General features: G+C 37.9%; 1 protein-coding gene across 5 annotated transcripts in view; it reads right to left on the bottom strand.

Annotated features, from left to right (window-relative positions):
• Window positions 1-862: 862 nt before the first annotated feature.
• Window positions 863-17,009, bottom strand: part of daam2 (dishevelled associated activator of morphogenesis 2) — an 80,592-nt gene continuing 64,445 nt past the window's right edge. For 2 of the 5 annotated variants that reach the window (XR_012392912.1, XR_012392913.1), the window contains 7 exons: window positions 14,235-14,403; window positions 13,906-14,013; window positions 13,722-13,782; window positions 10,291-10,422; window positions 7,347-7,517; window positions 4,256-5,354; window positions 863-3,944 (listed from right to left, as the gene is read on the bottom strand). Coding sequence is in view for 2 of the 5 variants with exons in the window: in XM_073927663.1 (XP_073783764.1) it covers window positions 5,139-5,354; window positions 7,347-7,517; window positions 10,291-10,422; window positions 13,722-13,782; window positions 13,906-14,013; window positions 14,235-14,403 (857 nt within the window). In the remaining 3 variants the exon portion in view is untranslated. Of the gene's footprint in view, window positions 5,889-6,046; window positions 7,518-10,290; window positions 10,423-13,721; window positions 13,783-13,905; window positions 14,014-14,234; window positions 14,404-17,009 lie in introns of all 5 variants that reach the window. The other 3 variants (XM_073927663.1, XM_001338872.10, XR_012392914.1) reach the window with 2 other exon arrangements.

Here is a 17,009-nt window from a genome sequence, read left to right as displayed (position 1 = left end):
TTAGGGCATAGTACTATAAATAAGGGTGCTTTCACACCTGTGAATCGATACAGTTGTTCCGAAACAGAGATAACAATTGTTACATTGTTGCTCTTTGCTCTTGGAGCGGTTCGCTTTCACACTGCAAAGTTTCTAATCGGACCAAAAGAGCTAAAACAAGTCACGTGCGAGTAAACTCTCCTCACATTAGTCAGAGTGTCAGGGTTTATTTTGCAGCGTCCCGCTAAGCTGTCAGGAGAGGTGGTGGTTTGGTGGTGATTGACAGGGTGAGCGCGCGCGACGTGTCTGAGGAGAGACGGATGAGAAGGGGTGAAGGGAGAAGGGAGGGAGGGGTGAGAAGGGTGTGCGACGATGCCTATTTGAGGACCGGAGGGAGACGCGAGATTACCGGGAGATCATCACTCGTTTGCGGGCATCCGGAGACTCGCGAAACTTCCCGCCCTACTCATAATTCTCTCTTCATATAGCCGTAAGCCTATTACATATCCATAAAACACTGTGATATAACCGCGCTCGGATCGGATCGCTTTCTCACTGCAATCGATCCGCTCCAGGGTTCGTTTCAATCGAGCCGAGACCACCTCATTCAATCGATCTCGGAGCGATTACTTTGGCACGGAACAGAGTGCGATTGCCCTGTTCACATATGCCAAACGAACCGCGCTAACTGGGAGATACGTTCCGAAACAAAAGTGTAGGTGTGAAAGCACCCTAAGACTTTGCCAGTGTGGTTCCTTATCACAACTGATCAAGATGGCCAAGAGATTATCTGCTGCGAGGGCCTTGCAATTGATTGTGGAAGAGAGAGGAGCTTCTGATGATGATGACCATGACCATGGTGGGAACAGTATAAAAAAACAAATGGGGCTGTGGGTTTTATTTTTTTCATAACATCAAAAAAAAAAAAAACGAGAAGCACATTAATTCATCAATATGGGAAGGTAAATGGGAAAAATTAACCATGTTTGCTGTGCATATGGCTTGTAATTGGATTAAGTAAACATTTGTTGAGCAATTGAACATACAATAGTTTGATAGTGTTACTTTGGAAAGCCAAAACTCTATTAGGTCCACCAAACCCATGAACACTGACCGAGTAACCAAAATACGAACACCACACAAGGGTTAAGGAGTACAAAGTGTGCTGTTGTACATGGGAAAGGACAGAATGACTGCACAACCCTTTATGGTACATGCAGCGTAGTTTGCTTTTGGAGTCCTTGCTCTGTTACAGACATCCCTTTAGTTCTTTAAGTGTCAGGGTACATAGAGCTTCACCTACAAAAATGAAAGACTAGCGCCACGTGTCCATATCAAGCCATCTACGGATATACACATATTAATGCACTGCAAAAAGTGCTTTTTTTGTCTCGTTTCTAGTCCAAATATCTAAAAATTCTTAAATCAAGAAGAATGATCTAGGTAAGAAAAAAATAATGTCTTGTTTTGAGAAATAATGAGTCAAAATTAAGTGAGTTTTTCCTTAAAAAAAAAGCTAAATAATCTGCCAATGGGGTAAGCAAAATAATCTTGTCAAACAGAAAAACAAGATTATTTTGCTCACCCCATTGGCAGATTATTTAGCTTGTTTTAAGGAATAGCTCACTTAATATTGGCATATTATTTCTCAAAACAAGACATTGTTTTGCTTGCCTTGAAAGTGCTTCTTTATGAAAGAATTTTTAGGTATTTGGACTAGAAACAAGACAAAATCTAAGTAAGAAAATCATGTTTGCAGTGTGGGTCCTTAAAAAAATGCCATTAAAGAGAAGGTGCTAAACAATACTGAAGAAAAAAGTATCACAGTGCGTCTTCAATAGTGCACAATGTCAATCTTCTGTGCTTATTTACCTTGAAAAGACATAAACCGAACTATAAACTTAATTTATTTCATTGAGTCAGTGCATTTCGAGACTTCAGGTTTCATATTACTCTCTGTATCTCTCAGTGTGAGTGCTGTTATCTCCATCCAAGAGCTACACTGCAAAAAAATGCTTTTCTTGTTTAGATTTTTTGTCTTGTTTCTAGTCCAAATATCTAAAAGTTCGTAAATCAAGAAGAATTTTCATAACAAGCAAAACATATTGCCTTGTTTTGAGAAATATTATGCCAATATTAAGTCAGTTTTTCCTTGAAACAAGCAAAATAATCTGCCAATGGGGTAAGCAAAATAATCTTATGTCAAAAGAAAGAACAAGATTAATTTGCTTACCCCATTGGCAGATTATTTTGCTTGTTTCAAAGAAAAAATGACTTAATATTGGCATATTATTTCTCAAAACAAGGCAATATGTTTTGCTTGTCTAAAAAATGCTTCTTGATATAAGAAATTTTAGATATTTAAACGAGAAAAAAGACAAAAAATCTAAGCAAGAAAAGCATTTTTTGCAGTGTAGTCCTTGAAATGCCATTAGAGTATAGGCCAGGGGTGGGCAAACTCAGTCCTGGAGGGCTGATGTCCTGCATAGTTTAGCTCCAACTCTAATCAAAAACACCTGAACATGCCAATCAGTGTCTTCAAGATCACTAGAAATCTATAAGCAGGTGTGTTTGATTAGAGTTGGAGCTAAACTGTGCAGGACACCGGCCCTCCAGGCTTTGCCCACCCCTGGTATAGGCACTTGATAAAGAAGTATCCCAACCCGTGAGGTGCCATATTTCCAACCTAATCACAACAATGTATTATTTTATATTACATTTTCCCAATTTCCAAATTGGGATCATCTCTTAACCTTGTAAAGTTAGAGCAAGGGAATAGATAGCAGGGATGAGTGAACTCGACGGGCGCAAAGCATGAAGCAAATGTATTCCTCTAGAGAAGATGCATTGTGAAACATCACACCAGGTCTTAGATTTTATTCTTGAACTAATCTCCTAGGTTGGAATACTGGTGCCAAAAACCAAGAGTAAATGTTACCATGGGTAAAGTTTTACTCTTGGATTTATGAGTGCACTTATCAATAAGGAAGTGGATGAGCCTTGTTAGGTATTAGTGGTCTGTGCAAAAGGAAAAACAGGGCAGTGAGTGGCATTTAAAGGGATAGTACATGCAAAAGACTATATTTCTGTAATCATTTACCCGCTTGTTTCTTTCTTCTGTTAAACACAAAAGAAGATATTTAAAATTTTTTGTAAAACATTAGCCCTTGACTACATAATAGTGTTTTTTTTTCTGATATGGGTGTCAGTTGACCCTTCGCTAAGCCACACTGGAAAACCGCCACACACCAATCGTAGCTACGTGCAGATCTGTCAAGCTTTCGAGTGAGGGAAACAGGCCAGAGCGTTGTGCATATGGATTGTGCAAATCTGATTCCCAGTAGGCGGTTCATTCCGCTGTGGCGACCCCTGATTAATAAAGGGAGTAAGCCGAAAAGAATATGAATGATACCCGGTCTCCTAAAAGTTTGGACAGGGTGGTGGAATTTATTTCCTATTCAAAACCTAAAAACCAAAGGGAGAAATGCCAGCATGCAATGCAAGCTCTGTGAGGGGCGCTAAAGGGGCAGAGTTAACTTGGTTTTGTTTTCGATGTTCCTGACACATTCAGTGATAGACAGAAATAACTCACACACCTCTTACCCTAAACAGATCTAAACTGTGTTTCCTACAAAAATACAAAGCAGGTTATGATTCCCAGCTGTCTTCTTTTTCTTATTTTGCTCGATATTATGAGCAATTCTCTGTTTAAGCCCTCACCATAGTAGTCATACAAACAGCAGTCATATTCCCATCTGTTTCAAGCTACGAATATTTAGATTACATATCAACAGAACAAAACTGAGATGTGATCACAAACTGAGCACTTCCAATCAATATACTTCACCCGCAGCTGTTTTTCAGTCATTTATAACCCTCATGTCCATGTCAGAGCTACAATTCACTGATGTTTTCAGCACTGTCTTAAAGTTTTATTCATTGGCGGCGACGTTATTCACCTTATTCTCAGCTGGCGAGCGGGCGCTGCCATTTGAATCTTTTTGTCTCGCGACTTCCGGTCACATTCACTTCCATTCATTTTTTGACGTTAACAACTGCTCGTTACGCTGCTTGATGTTGCAATTTAATATTTTCTTATTATATTATTCTACTTGGTCTGTGTAGTCATGCAAACATTTGTTTGTTAAGCAAGTAGTTTGGCCATTTTCTGCCATTTATTATTCCTAGTCATTTCTCCCATAGGCGACTGAATCGGAAGTTCTAAGACAATCGCGAAAACAGGCGCACTTCCGCATTTTAGAATAAGGTCAATAGCGTCTGGTTTTATAATTAGTGTCGGATGAAAATTTATTGGTAGGGAAAATCTATTTGTTTCTGCCATTTGCATTTCCATTTGTTTATTTATTTCTTCCACTTAACTGCAAATTAAAATAGAAACTGGATAAAAAGCACACAAACATACGGACAGTTATTCATTGTTATGGGTCAACAATGCTCATTTTCTGCACAAATCCATCAGTTTCACCTTTCTGGCTGCTCTTTCTATGAATGAATTATGTAGAAGCACTGTCCATGCGTGCTTCCTTGTTGGTTAGTAACGCTATATTTCCCTGCATAACATCAGGCTTTTTGGCTAAAAATAGAGAAATCACAGTTAAAATTTGTAATTATTTTACAGTATTATTATTTTTATTTACAGTAATAGATTGTTTTTAAATGTCACCTCTCCTGGTGTGCATGAACTAGCTTTTGAATGGTCAACGTATGAGGCTAGGCTAACCTAGCTTCTATTTTTCTTAAATTATTTTCAATCGGATGCCTATTATGTGGTGAATATACCCCTGCAATGCATACTGCAGTCCTTTTTTGTCTGGCTTTCTCAGATACCTCACCTGATACCTCACCTAACATTAGTTATATACCAGGCGATGTCTGACATTGGCGCATACACATTATAATAGACGTGCCAGGCACGAAAGCTTGACAGGTGTAGCAACAGTAACTAAGGAGGGCGGGGTTTAGTGAAGGATCAATTGTTATGGTTGCTTTGAAATATCCTCTTTTGAAAAAAAAAAAAAAAAAAAGAAAGTCGTAAAGGAACCAATGGTGAGTAAATAGTGAGTATTATCCTATTAATGAGAGTTCCTCATCAGTGTGCGAATATAAAAGCCTGGCCTCCTTGACTGTGTTCAATGTGGTCAATAGTTCATCTTGGTGACTGATCTTTCTCGACCTCCGGCATCAGCCAACTGGTTTACAGAGCGCTTGCGGTTGCGTTTAAGTTTAGAGTCCTTGTCGAAGACTTCACCTGAGCGAAGAGCTGACACGAGATCATCAAACTCTCCCACCTCCTCTGACACACTGCCTTTGGTGCCTTTCTTTGCTCGTCTCTCTCGTTCACGCTGGTCCTTGAGCTGCGATGGACAAATTTACAGACATAAGTCATGCGTGGCTAAAATAGTTTAACAGACCTGTCTAAAAGAAATACTTCAGCCGTGGTGTCTTCCTTCAGATCGTTGTTTTGAACTGCATAACATCATTCAACGTGAAAAAGTAATTCGGATATTGATTCAGGGTTCAGAAAAGTTTTGATGCTGCGTTTTTGGCAGAAGCCTTTTCAGAAACAATTTTTCTTTTCATGCATACAAGGCCACATTGGTCTTTTAGAAAGAAGTTCAGGTTGATGCAAAGTTTGCCTGGTGACGTCTCTCTGTCAGCGGTGGATGCGTGGTTCATGTGTGCACGAGAGTGATGTATCTGTCTGCTTAAAGACGCTGTGCAGAAATTCACTTTAAATTTGTTCACAGACAGTTTGAGATGCCTGTCGTAATTGAGTTATTTGTTGGTCCGACAATATTTAATTGGATGAACATTTTTTTTGTTTTATGCCTTATCAAGATTATAAAAATACATATAAATACATTTAGATCAAGGGTGTTCCTGGAGATCTACCTTCCTGCAGATTTCAGTTGCAACCCTTATCAAACACACCTGTCTGTAATTATCAAGTGGATTTCAGGTCCTAATTAATTGGTTCAGGTGGGTTTGATCAGGGTAGGAGCTAAACTGCACAGGAAGGTAGATCTCCAGGAACAGGATGGAGCACCCCTGCTTTAGATTATTTACTTTAATTATTACTATTGGAACGTGAAGAGACTTTCAACCAGCACAACAAAAACTGAAGACAATCACCTACTGCAGCTTTAAAGATAAGACAGCCTGTTTCTCTGCAAAAAAACATTTACCAGCAATATGCAATAAGTAAACTTCAAAGAGCATGAAACAATAATAAAAAAGCATGCTAGAAATTATTAAATCTAGCTGTTAACCAGTTAAACTCTGCTGCTATTTTGGGATTTCCGCCTGGATTTTGCCTACCCAAATTTAAAAGCTTCCCAAATCCACATGCAGAGGTGTAAATGCAAAAATTTGGTATCATTTTAAAGAAAACCCTTTGAATTTTCATAAAACACAATTGAAAGTGTTTAAAATATCTTTATATGTTGTCTGTGTTAGAAACACCTAAAAAAAGAGGCGCTTTTTGTATTTTTTTTTTATAAACTCAAATTTGAAAGTGTACCTTTTAGGTACTCTGCGGTCTAGTGTGCTGTAATTAATTTTGGTGGTTCCTGCACATGTCTGTAATCATAGGAAAACATCTACCATAATCTATGCAATAGTTATTGTATTCCAACTGATGAGAGGTGCTGTACAAGCCACAGGGAGCGATCATTGTTTTCATATTTCACTATTCTTTTGTTTGATCAAACATAATTCACTGTGTTTAGACCACGTCAGACATATAAAAGGATTACTTATGCACATCACCTCAAAACCAGAGGAGAAATGGCGCTGAAGCGCACAGCATAAGGGAAGAGATGACAGCTATCTGGGGCTGCTTATTGATCATAAATGTATTGTTTTCACTTCTGCGCCATGGAAACACTGCGGTTCATTTGACAACTGTTTGATATGTGAATATAATTCAGTAAAAAGAACGCTAGAACTGTATGAGCACCGGCGAAAGCTTTCATTTGAGCAACAACTTGTACATGTGTCATATATGAACCATATGAAAATGAACCAATGTAAAATACCAAGCTCGGATATCCAAAATACTGTGTATTTAAGTGTAAATAACTTTTGTACAGTAGAATAAAAACCAAAGTGATGCATATGTGCTTAAAATATAGATTCTACACTTTCAAACGAAACCACTTACGGGGGTCTGGTGCAATGCTAGCCCTTTAAATCTTAAAGCGAAAGTCGATGACGTCACAGACCCGCTACCAGGTCTGCAGTTTAAGTGGTTAAGATTAGAGACCACACACTTTACAGGACCTTCTGGAGACTGTGAACCTGTCTGCATGTTTGTATTTTCTGGCTACAGCAAATATGCAATTTACCATTGCCTCCAATCGTATTTTCCTCTCTTCTTCCTCTTTGCATCTCTGCATGTTCTTAAGGTCATGTCGGGCCTCGCTAAATGACTGCAGGAAGATGTCAAAGATTCCAAAAAACTCATCCGGTTGCATTCGACCTTCCTCCTCTCCAAAGTGCTTCAGAGCCATGGAAAACTGGAGTGAAAAGGAAAGAGGAGAGTAATCAGGATGGTGGACTATGGGTCTGAAACAACAACGAAACACGAATGAATGTGTAACGTCTGAGTTGGTAGCTTAAGGCTAAGGTTGAGCAATATACACTCTCAGAAATCAAAAGAACAAATATATTCCCACATAGCAAAATTTCTCTGGCCCAACTGTGGCCCACACATTCAGGTTTTGCTTGGCCCACATGCCGCAGTGAATTACGGTACATGACTGGACCAAATCTGGCTTCCAGACAAGGGCCAAACACAGACCATATCTGGGCCAAGTCTCAGCCAAGTTAATAATTCATAACTGGGCCAGGTAGGTTGGTGTGTCACGATTGCAATGAAATTGATAAACCCATAGAGTGATGCGCTTTAGGCACACTATGGGCACGCTTTTTCTCAAAGTGACCTGATTGGTAGAATTTTTTTTCTTTACTCAAAAATGATTTTAGTGTATTTTAAATGTGGGTCAAGACTGGCCAAACTCACATGGCCCACTTTCAAACTTTTAAATCTGGGCCAAATACTACGTTTTTCGTCTGGCCCAAATCTTGTGTGCCGCCTTAAAGACGGTGCCACCTCTGCCAAACCCGGGCCATGTTTGGCCCACATGCTGTATGCCAGTGCCGGATGAATGCCTGCTGTGCCAGCTTTATGCCAAATCTGGGCCAGAATTCTTTGCTACTAGGGTTATGGGGAAGTATCCTTTTAAAGGTCTCCTCTTGTACCTAAAGTGTAGATTACATAACAGACCCTAAACAGTAGCTCTTTTAAAGGGCCATTGACGCATTCATATTGCATTTTGTTTCTCTTATCAACATTAATATGCTTAACTATCCTACATCTTTAATGGATAGTTAATCCTGATCACATTTGCTACCGAATTGAACGCAGTTATTTTATTCCTCTCGTGTGTATGATTATGACTGAGGTCATGCCTTGTTTGTTGGATATATGCCCTCTTATCAGGGTCAGCTTCAACTTCATATTCTGGCAATATAGTCCAGAAACTGCTGATGTACCAGGCCTGTACCATGTGGAATGATATTACACAGTGCACTTCCGTACGTTCACACCGAAAGCGGCGAGAGCGTCAAAGTAGCCGGAAGTCATTAATTTTCAATGAGAGCCGGCGGCGATACGCGGCGATAAGCGGCGAGGAGCGGCGTGAGCGTCGAGGAGAGTTGAAATGAAGTCAACTTTATGGTAATGAGCTATGACGCGGTTCGGCGGCAAGCAACCAGAATGAAGACGTCCAACGCTTGATAGCAGTTCAGGGAACACAGACCTGTGAACTTTGGTTCCGACCACAGTTGTTCCCAAGGGTTTGATTATTGCGGTCACCGGATTTCCAATTATTTACAATTTTTTCCTACAGGAACATGCATTAAATAAGTTACTGGCGAGTTTACTGATGTTCATTAATGTTATATAAATTTATCTTAAAAAAGGGGGAATCTCACGCGATGTGACAGTACAAAACAGTACTGCTGCTTCAGGATATTTCAGACATATGGACACATATTGGATAAATAGAGCAAAGCCACATGCAACTTGATCTTCCATTGTTGTATGAATTTGATAAGAAGTGCGCAACATTTTCACGCTAGAAACATGTTTTATGCAGGAATGTAACTGATATGCTGCAACGGCTCCTTTAAATATGAGATCAATGTAGCGAGTTTTGACGCTCTCGCCGCCGGAGCTAAAGGCAGACAGCGTTGTCGCCAGGGCGGCCAGAGCGACCTTGGACGCTCTCGCCGCTTTCGGTGTGAACGTACGGTGAGAATAAGGTACTTTCAGAGAACGCCTTAAAACCTTGAAGACATGAGAGATGCACAATTTAAGGGCATTGATAGAATCTGTTGTCAAGATTAGAATTCTCAATAAGGGAGTTAAATGTTCTTTAAATTTAAAAAGACTTCTTTGTGTGATAGTATCTGGCCTTGTGCTGGAGATTACAGTTTTTTCAACCCCTAGCAAGCATTGTGCAGTATTGATGCCATGTTGTAAAATTGTTCCGACAATTAGCCAAATTGACACAAAATGTGTTGCTTTCACAAAAAACAAAACAAAAAACAAAACAAAGAAAAAAAACTTTTAAAAATTCTAAAAAACTTTTGTCATTCATTTATTCTGCAAGCGAAAAAAAACTGACTGATGGTAAGTTTCATGCATTTTGTGTTTATTACATTTATTTTGAAACAGAAAATCTTAGTAGATTTTTCTTACACTGTAAAAATATGACAAAAAGTCATGACAAATATTTGTATGTTACTTTAACTTATTTCAAGAAGTTAATCAGGTTTCAACAGGACTTTTTACAATATACAAAGTTTAACTTAATACTGTATGTTTAGTCAGTTTGATTGATGTACGTTAAAATGAGTAGAAAGGTTCATTTGACCCAAGCAAAAAACTAAGCCAACAACATTTTTCTTTAGAAATAAAGATGAATTTAGTACGGGGGGAAGGTCGCTTGGGCTCTTCAAATCATTTTGGAAGGTCACTTTCTATCCAAGACTAAAAAGGGCATATGCACTGCATAGTTTGAGTCCTATGTGTGCCTGTTGACATCCCTGCTCTAAGGGATTTGCAAATTCAATTCAATTGAATTGCCCAGCTCTAATTATTTTAATCAACTTTTTTTTTGGAATGAACATTTTTTTCGAAATAAATGTTTGTTAGGATTGATATGTACGGATGAAGGTTAGAAATTAAGAGAATTATTATGAATGCATATGAATGGATGTTACCTTATCCTTGGCCTCATTAAGAAGTTCCTCGAGTTCTGAAAAGCTGAAGCTGGCGACAGTGATGAAGTCACTGACCACTGGGACAAACTTGTCTCCTCTGTCACATACTCGGCTCTGCTGATATCGTAACTCCTGAAATAAACACAATAAGGTTCACAATAAAGATCTTTTTGTTAAATGGGTCCACAGATTTACTTATTTGGTCACACTTTATTTACATCTACATGCTAACTAATTCTCATTAGACTATAAGTAGACTGTTTGGTTGGGGTTTGTGTTAGTCAGGGGCGAAGATTTAGGGTGGACGTGTCCCCACCAATAACCACCAACTACTGAAATGTCCCCACCAATAATTTAATTCACTTAAAAACATTGTGCTGTCAATATAAACCTAGACATGCCGAAAGGGTTCAATCACGTTCTCTCCTCAAGTTGCCACGCGAACCAGACACATATGGACATTGTGATTGGCTGTGCCTTTCTCTGCTATCATGTGAGAGGCTTCTTTCAGATACAAGCAGCGCCAAAACTACTGCGCAGGGGGAATTTCCCGATGTGTGTGAGGTGTGTGACACGCACAAGTGAGGATGGCGGTAGCAAAAAAAGGTGGACATAAAGAGCTTTTTTCAACGAAAAGTGTAAGTGACATTTAACTCAATTTCGCTACTGAATGAGCCCATAATGCTGCTATTGCTAGTGTTTTTTTTTTTTTACCACTTTTCCGTCTTAACATTATAACATTAACATATTGGGCTCTATTTTGATGGTCCATGCGCAGAGCGCAAAACGCAGGGCGCAAACGCTTTCAGGGCGTGTCAGGACGTGTTTTTGCTAATTTAAGGACGGGAAATCTGCCTTGCGCCAAGGCGCATGGTCTAAAAGGGTTGAGTTTATTTTCCTAATGAGTTATAGGTGTGTTTTAAGAATAAACCAATTAGAGTCTCATCTCCCATTTCCTTTAAGAGTCAGCTGTGGCGCGCCAAGAGCGCATTCGCTATTTACAGGACGCAAAGTAAGTCTAAGTGGAAAAAATGAGCATTTCACAAGCAAACAGTTAACAGTTTTCAACAGAAAACTGTTAAACGGAGCATCTACTGCGTGAGAATGAGAGATAATGGATCACTTTCGCTCTTGGATAGGAAAACTTTTACGCACAGACATCAATTAGTCTATAAATAATTAATTTCGTTTGTTAAGCGCAAATATTCGTTTCAAAACTATTTCTAAATTCAGTTCTAATTTCCAGCAAACGAATAAATGAATAATAATCACAAAATGTGCTCAAAAACCTGAGTTTTATCCTAAAACACATGCTGTGCCCCATATGGTCTAAAACCTGACAGGTGGACAAATCTAAGCTTGTTTTTAATAAAACAAATATAAATATGGATATAATAAATAATACTGCTAATAATAATAACATTATACAAAAGCAAATTGTTATGAATGAACAGAAAAAGCCTCCCGAGATGAAGAAGACATAAAAGCAGTGATTTTCATATTTATGTTGGCTAGAAAATAATATGTTTTGTTATATTTTAATCCTTTATATTTATATTCTATATCTATTCTTATTATATCCTATATATATATCCATAATATTACATTTTTTCATATGTAAAGGTATTTGCCTATTGCTCTCTTGTGCGTATTAAGCAGTGCAACGCGCCAGCGCTCCACCTCAGAACGGCTTCCTTTTTTGACCAGAATGCCTATGGGTGCACAAATGAACACTAATGCATTTGCTATTTAAACAGCGTAGCGCAACGCCTCAAAACCACTCTTGCGCCAAGCTGAAACTACCAAAAGACTATTGCGCTGCGTCTTGCGCCCCATTACGCCGGGTGTATGATAGGGCCCATAGTCTGTGAACAATATGAACTGAAAACTAGCAGAATAAGCACGTACATGTAAACGTATATGACCCCACCAGTTCTCCTAATCTCTCAGAGTAACATCTCCAATTTCGGTTGAAACAATTTGTCAGAAAAACTACAGCCTGTGCTCCATCTTTTAATAACACTATGAGACATGTTTCATTTGTACAAAAAATAAACAAAAGTCTTTATTCTCTCTCTTTATCAGTTAATAAACATTATTTTAACATTACACTTTCAGGCCTGTAGCCAGCTTTTTGAAAGGAGGGGTTTGTTTTCTGAAAAACTGAACCTTTTTTGCAATTATTCACCTGATTATTTATTCATTCTGTTTAATTGAGGTATAAATATTACATTTTATTGAAATATTAAGAGCTAATTTTTGCTGGGTTCTCTTTTTGGATAGTTATTATAACAACACTTTTTGATGTACCAAAAATATTTCCTACTATTTTGTCAAATTGTTTTATTTTTATTACAGTTTTATAAATAATAAAAAATATGATGAATTAGAAATTAAAACTTTAAATTCTTAGAAAAAAGAAATCAAGAGTTCAGATGCCCAAACTTCTAAATGCCTTGTAAAGTGAGCATTTTCTCAGCCTCATATATTTATGTTCAGTTATTTCACTTTAAAGGCAATGAAAAGAACATGTTTGGCACTATAAAAGTAAAATCACTGAGTCCACACACAGGAGTTGGAGAAAAATGCTCATTTTAGAAGAAAATATTAAATGGCATTTAGAGGTTTTTGGATCTAAACTCTTTAAATATGAAAATAGACTTATTTTTAAAATGCATAGTATTTACAATAAATACAAAGAGTTTTTTTTTATCATAATTTTCTTTGGGAAATCTGTTAAAACTTAACAATAAAAAACTGGCCAGTGCATTCAACCTTACTCAGTGAGAATTTTGCCATTTGAATAATAAGATAAATTCAAACATAATAATAATAATCCAACTTTTGGTCTTTTAAACCACCTGAATCCCCTTGGCTACGAGCTTGACTATTTAATTTAACATAATAAATTGTATGAAGAGAGGACTAATTGATCATTTATTTTAATAGCAGTTAAATAATTAATAGCAATATATAATACACACACACACACACACACACACACACACACACATATATATATATATATATATATATATATATATATATATATATATATATATATATATATATATATATATATATATATAAGTAAAAATATATTATATAATATAAATATTCACTCGTCCCCAGTTCCCACCAATGTCAAGTGCAAACCTACGCCCTTGGTGTTAGTGTACGTTGACATGTACTTGCAAGTTTCTTATAGTCAGTTAAATGTCTGTTGAAGGAGCAGTATCAACATATATTAAGCAGACAGGCTACTAATACTCAAATGGAGCATCAAAATAAAGTGTTACCTTTTATGTTTGTTTTGTTTAATTTTTGTGACCTATAATCTATAATTTTTCACTGTGGAAGTTCTTTTGCATTTTGAATTCATATTTAATTTCATTCAGCTCGGTCACAGGAGTAAATTATAGATGACTCACCACTTCTAGAGCTTTCAGGCCACTCCTGATGCTGGAAACTTCTTTCTCCAGCTCAGCTAGACTGGAAATAACAGCAATCAAAAATGGCTCTAACTAACTAAACATAACAGCTTAAGCATACCAAAAAACAACTGATAATAATTGGTAAATATTCATGTTCATCATAATGCTGGATATGACTCACTTGACTTTGGCGGCTTCTGATACACTGCACAAGTCCTGTTGAATACTGAGGATGTCAGGGTAATTCTTTTCAAAGATCATGATCAGGTAATGCAGCATGGTGATGTTTCTGTTAAAATGGTAAGATTAAAATATGACAGTGTCATCCAAATTTAGAGACTGTCATGCCACAATCATTCAGACGATCATTCTTTCAGAACGGTTCATTCAACAGAGAAACATTTATTCTATTAAACTTGTAAGAAAAAGTTGTGTTAGGCTGAAAATAGTGACAGTAAATATTGCATTTGGATGAGCAAGCTAATAAAACCATTTTCGATGACTCCTGACCTGTCTATACTTGACTTGGTGTCTATGATCTTGTTAAGACTGGACACTTTGAAACCGTATGCATTGCCCCTCTGTCCTTTGTTCATGAAGTTCCCGAACGCCAAAACCACTTCTAGAACCTGTCTCAGGAGCTTACTTCTCATCACCTCACGTGATGCGCACAGAATAGCTAGAAATGAAACAAGAAAAAACAAAATCAAAGATGGTTACTGATGCTTACTGTAGCCCCCATGTTGGGGTTTGTAATGAAAGTAGCCCCATTAAGATTACACTTTTTTCCCCCAGATTTTGGCCTGTTTTGCTTCATGTAGGGCAGGGTTTTTCAAAGTCTAAGACAGTGGGCCTCCCTTTTGACACAACTTATCCATTGGCGCCCCCCTCCTCCCAAACACACACACGCAGACACACATACACACACACACACACACACACACACACACACTTATATAGGTCTTTACATATATATATATATATATATATATATATATTAGGGATTTAACGGTATTGTAAATACCGTCATACCGCAATATTAATTTTTTTCGATATTACCGAAGTCGCATGACTCGGTAAAACTATAGGTCTTCTGAGAAAATTTGCTCAGGCGAATGAAGCGAACGGGAGGTAGCGAAAACTACAATTCCCATCAGCCCAGGCTTGGCCATAATCCCTTGCGGTCTGTTGTCGCTACAGATCCAGTAATGCGGAAATGGAGTGTGCTGCTAGAAGCTGCTAGAAGCGGGGATGAAAAAGAGCTGTAAAACTCTAAAGCGGGTGTTGTCGCCGCGCGCGTACTGAATAGCGGTGTTGTCGCGCGAGTTCTGATCAGCTGTGTTGTCGCCCGCGTACTGAATAGCGGTGTTGTCAGCACACTGTTCAAATTGATGCAGACATGAGATCTCTATCTTACCCATGGTTTGTCCTCTCAAGTGGGGGAAAGACAATGCACAACGTTACCCACTGCTGTCAACCTGGGCCAAGTCATATCTCTCTTGTCCCAGAAACCTCAGTCCCAAAGGAGAGGGGTTTTTTCTGTTGCAGGGGACATTGTAAATGCCCAGAGATACCAGCTTTTACCAGATTATATTTATATGATAATTTTCCTTTAAACCCATCTCTATCTAAGTGAGTGAGTGATTAAATGTTGAATGTGATGAGTTTTCAACAATACTAAATTGAAACTTTATTTTTTTACATGGTTTAATATTTTTTTGTTATTAAAATTGAAGTTCCTGTTTCAAAGCTTACAGATAGATGGCTAATTTGTATGTCATTGACACTTTTGGCACTTTTTTGGAGTATTTTCAGAAGTTTTGTTTTTTCCTGTAAATGATTCAATAAATACCGTACCGTGACATTCATACCGAGGTATTACCGTACCGTGAAATTCTGATACCGTTACATCCCTAATATATATATATATATATATATATATATATATATATATATATATATATATATATATATATATATATAAAGACACAGACAGATGTCAGACTGTTAACTAACTTTTATCATCATTTGCATGAAAGTGCAATTATTTACAGAGTAATAAGTATTTTAATATAACGTTTTTAAAACTAGGATGATGGTTCAATGTGAATAGAACAGATCCAAGAACTGTCCATCCCAGTCAAAACAGTCGAAGTTTAGTGGGTCTCATGCTGTCATTAGCCAAAATATCTTGACAAACCACACAGGAAGGTCGTGGTTCATCAGCTGGTCCGGTCCACGTAAATCCTAAACTCAAATACTGATCATCATATCGTCGTCTTTTGGGTTTAAGCCCTGAACTTGAAGGCTTTGAATCGGGGGGTCTCAGAAACCGATGTATTAGCAGGCATATACCAGTATTGACGGGCTTGCCAAACAGAAGCGAATTCACAGCTATGGCCTTCTGGGTAAAAAAGGTTTTCTTATTTTTGACGTATTATTTTTTTTTTAGCTTTGTTTAATTAAAACGTTTAAAAATAATAAAAAATACATATAATAATTAAACTTAATTATATTTTTATTATATTATATTTTTTCCCGCGCCTCCCCTGACATGCTCTGGCGCCCCCCAGGGGAGGCGCGCCTCACACTTTGAAAACCCCTGATGTAGGGTGTTGTGGGGATTTGTAAATGACAAATGAGCATAGGTATGCAAGATTAAATAGTTTTCTCATGTAGTGTGCCATAGTGAACAACAACGGATACATGTCTGCGGTGCTTCACAACATAATCGCAAAAAGTCTATCATGTTTAAACGTTTTCCCCCTTCATCTATGGCAAGTTCTGTCACAAAGGTTGACCAATAGGATCACATAATCTCTTCAGTACACAGCTTTAAAATTGAGAGGGGTCTGGATGCAGACCTGGTGCAGTGCAATCTGGGCTGCATCCAATGCTTTTTAATAGGCTAACCCCACCCCTAACCCTACCCCTCACAGTGACGTCACTCACTCCATTTGAGTGCATTGTGTCTGACACTGCATCGCTGAGTAATGCAATCTCAGCTTGCACCATAAAGGCTGCATCCGGATACTATTGTTAAAAGGGGCGAAATGAAGAGAGTCGAGTGATTCCATTATAATGAAGGAAGCTTTGAGGTGTTATGGCAGCGGTACACTTATGACTTGTTATGATGGTTCCTCAAGTCAAATCTGACACAGTGTCTGTTTTAACCGACAAAAACATGTAATTTTGAAAGGGGCTATACAGTATGATGATGGAAATGGTGACAGAATATACAGTTTTGGGTGAAGTATTTCCATATACACTCACTGGCCACTTTAT

Source organism: Danio rerio, chromosome 17 (genome assembly GCF_049306965.1).
Source record: "Danio rerio strain Tuebingen ecotype United States chromosome 17, GRCz12tu, whole genome shotgun sequence".
NCBI classification, from domain to species: domain Eukaryota; kingdom Metazoa; phylum Chordata; class Actinopteri; order Cypriniformes; family Danionidae; genus Danio; species Danio rerio.
The sequence above is the reverse complement of the archived record's forward strand: the minus strand, read 5'-3'. Positions and strand labels throughout refer to the sequence as shown.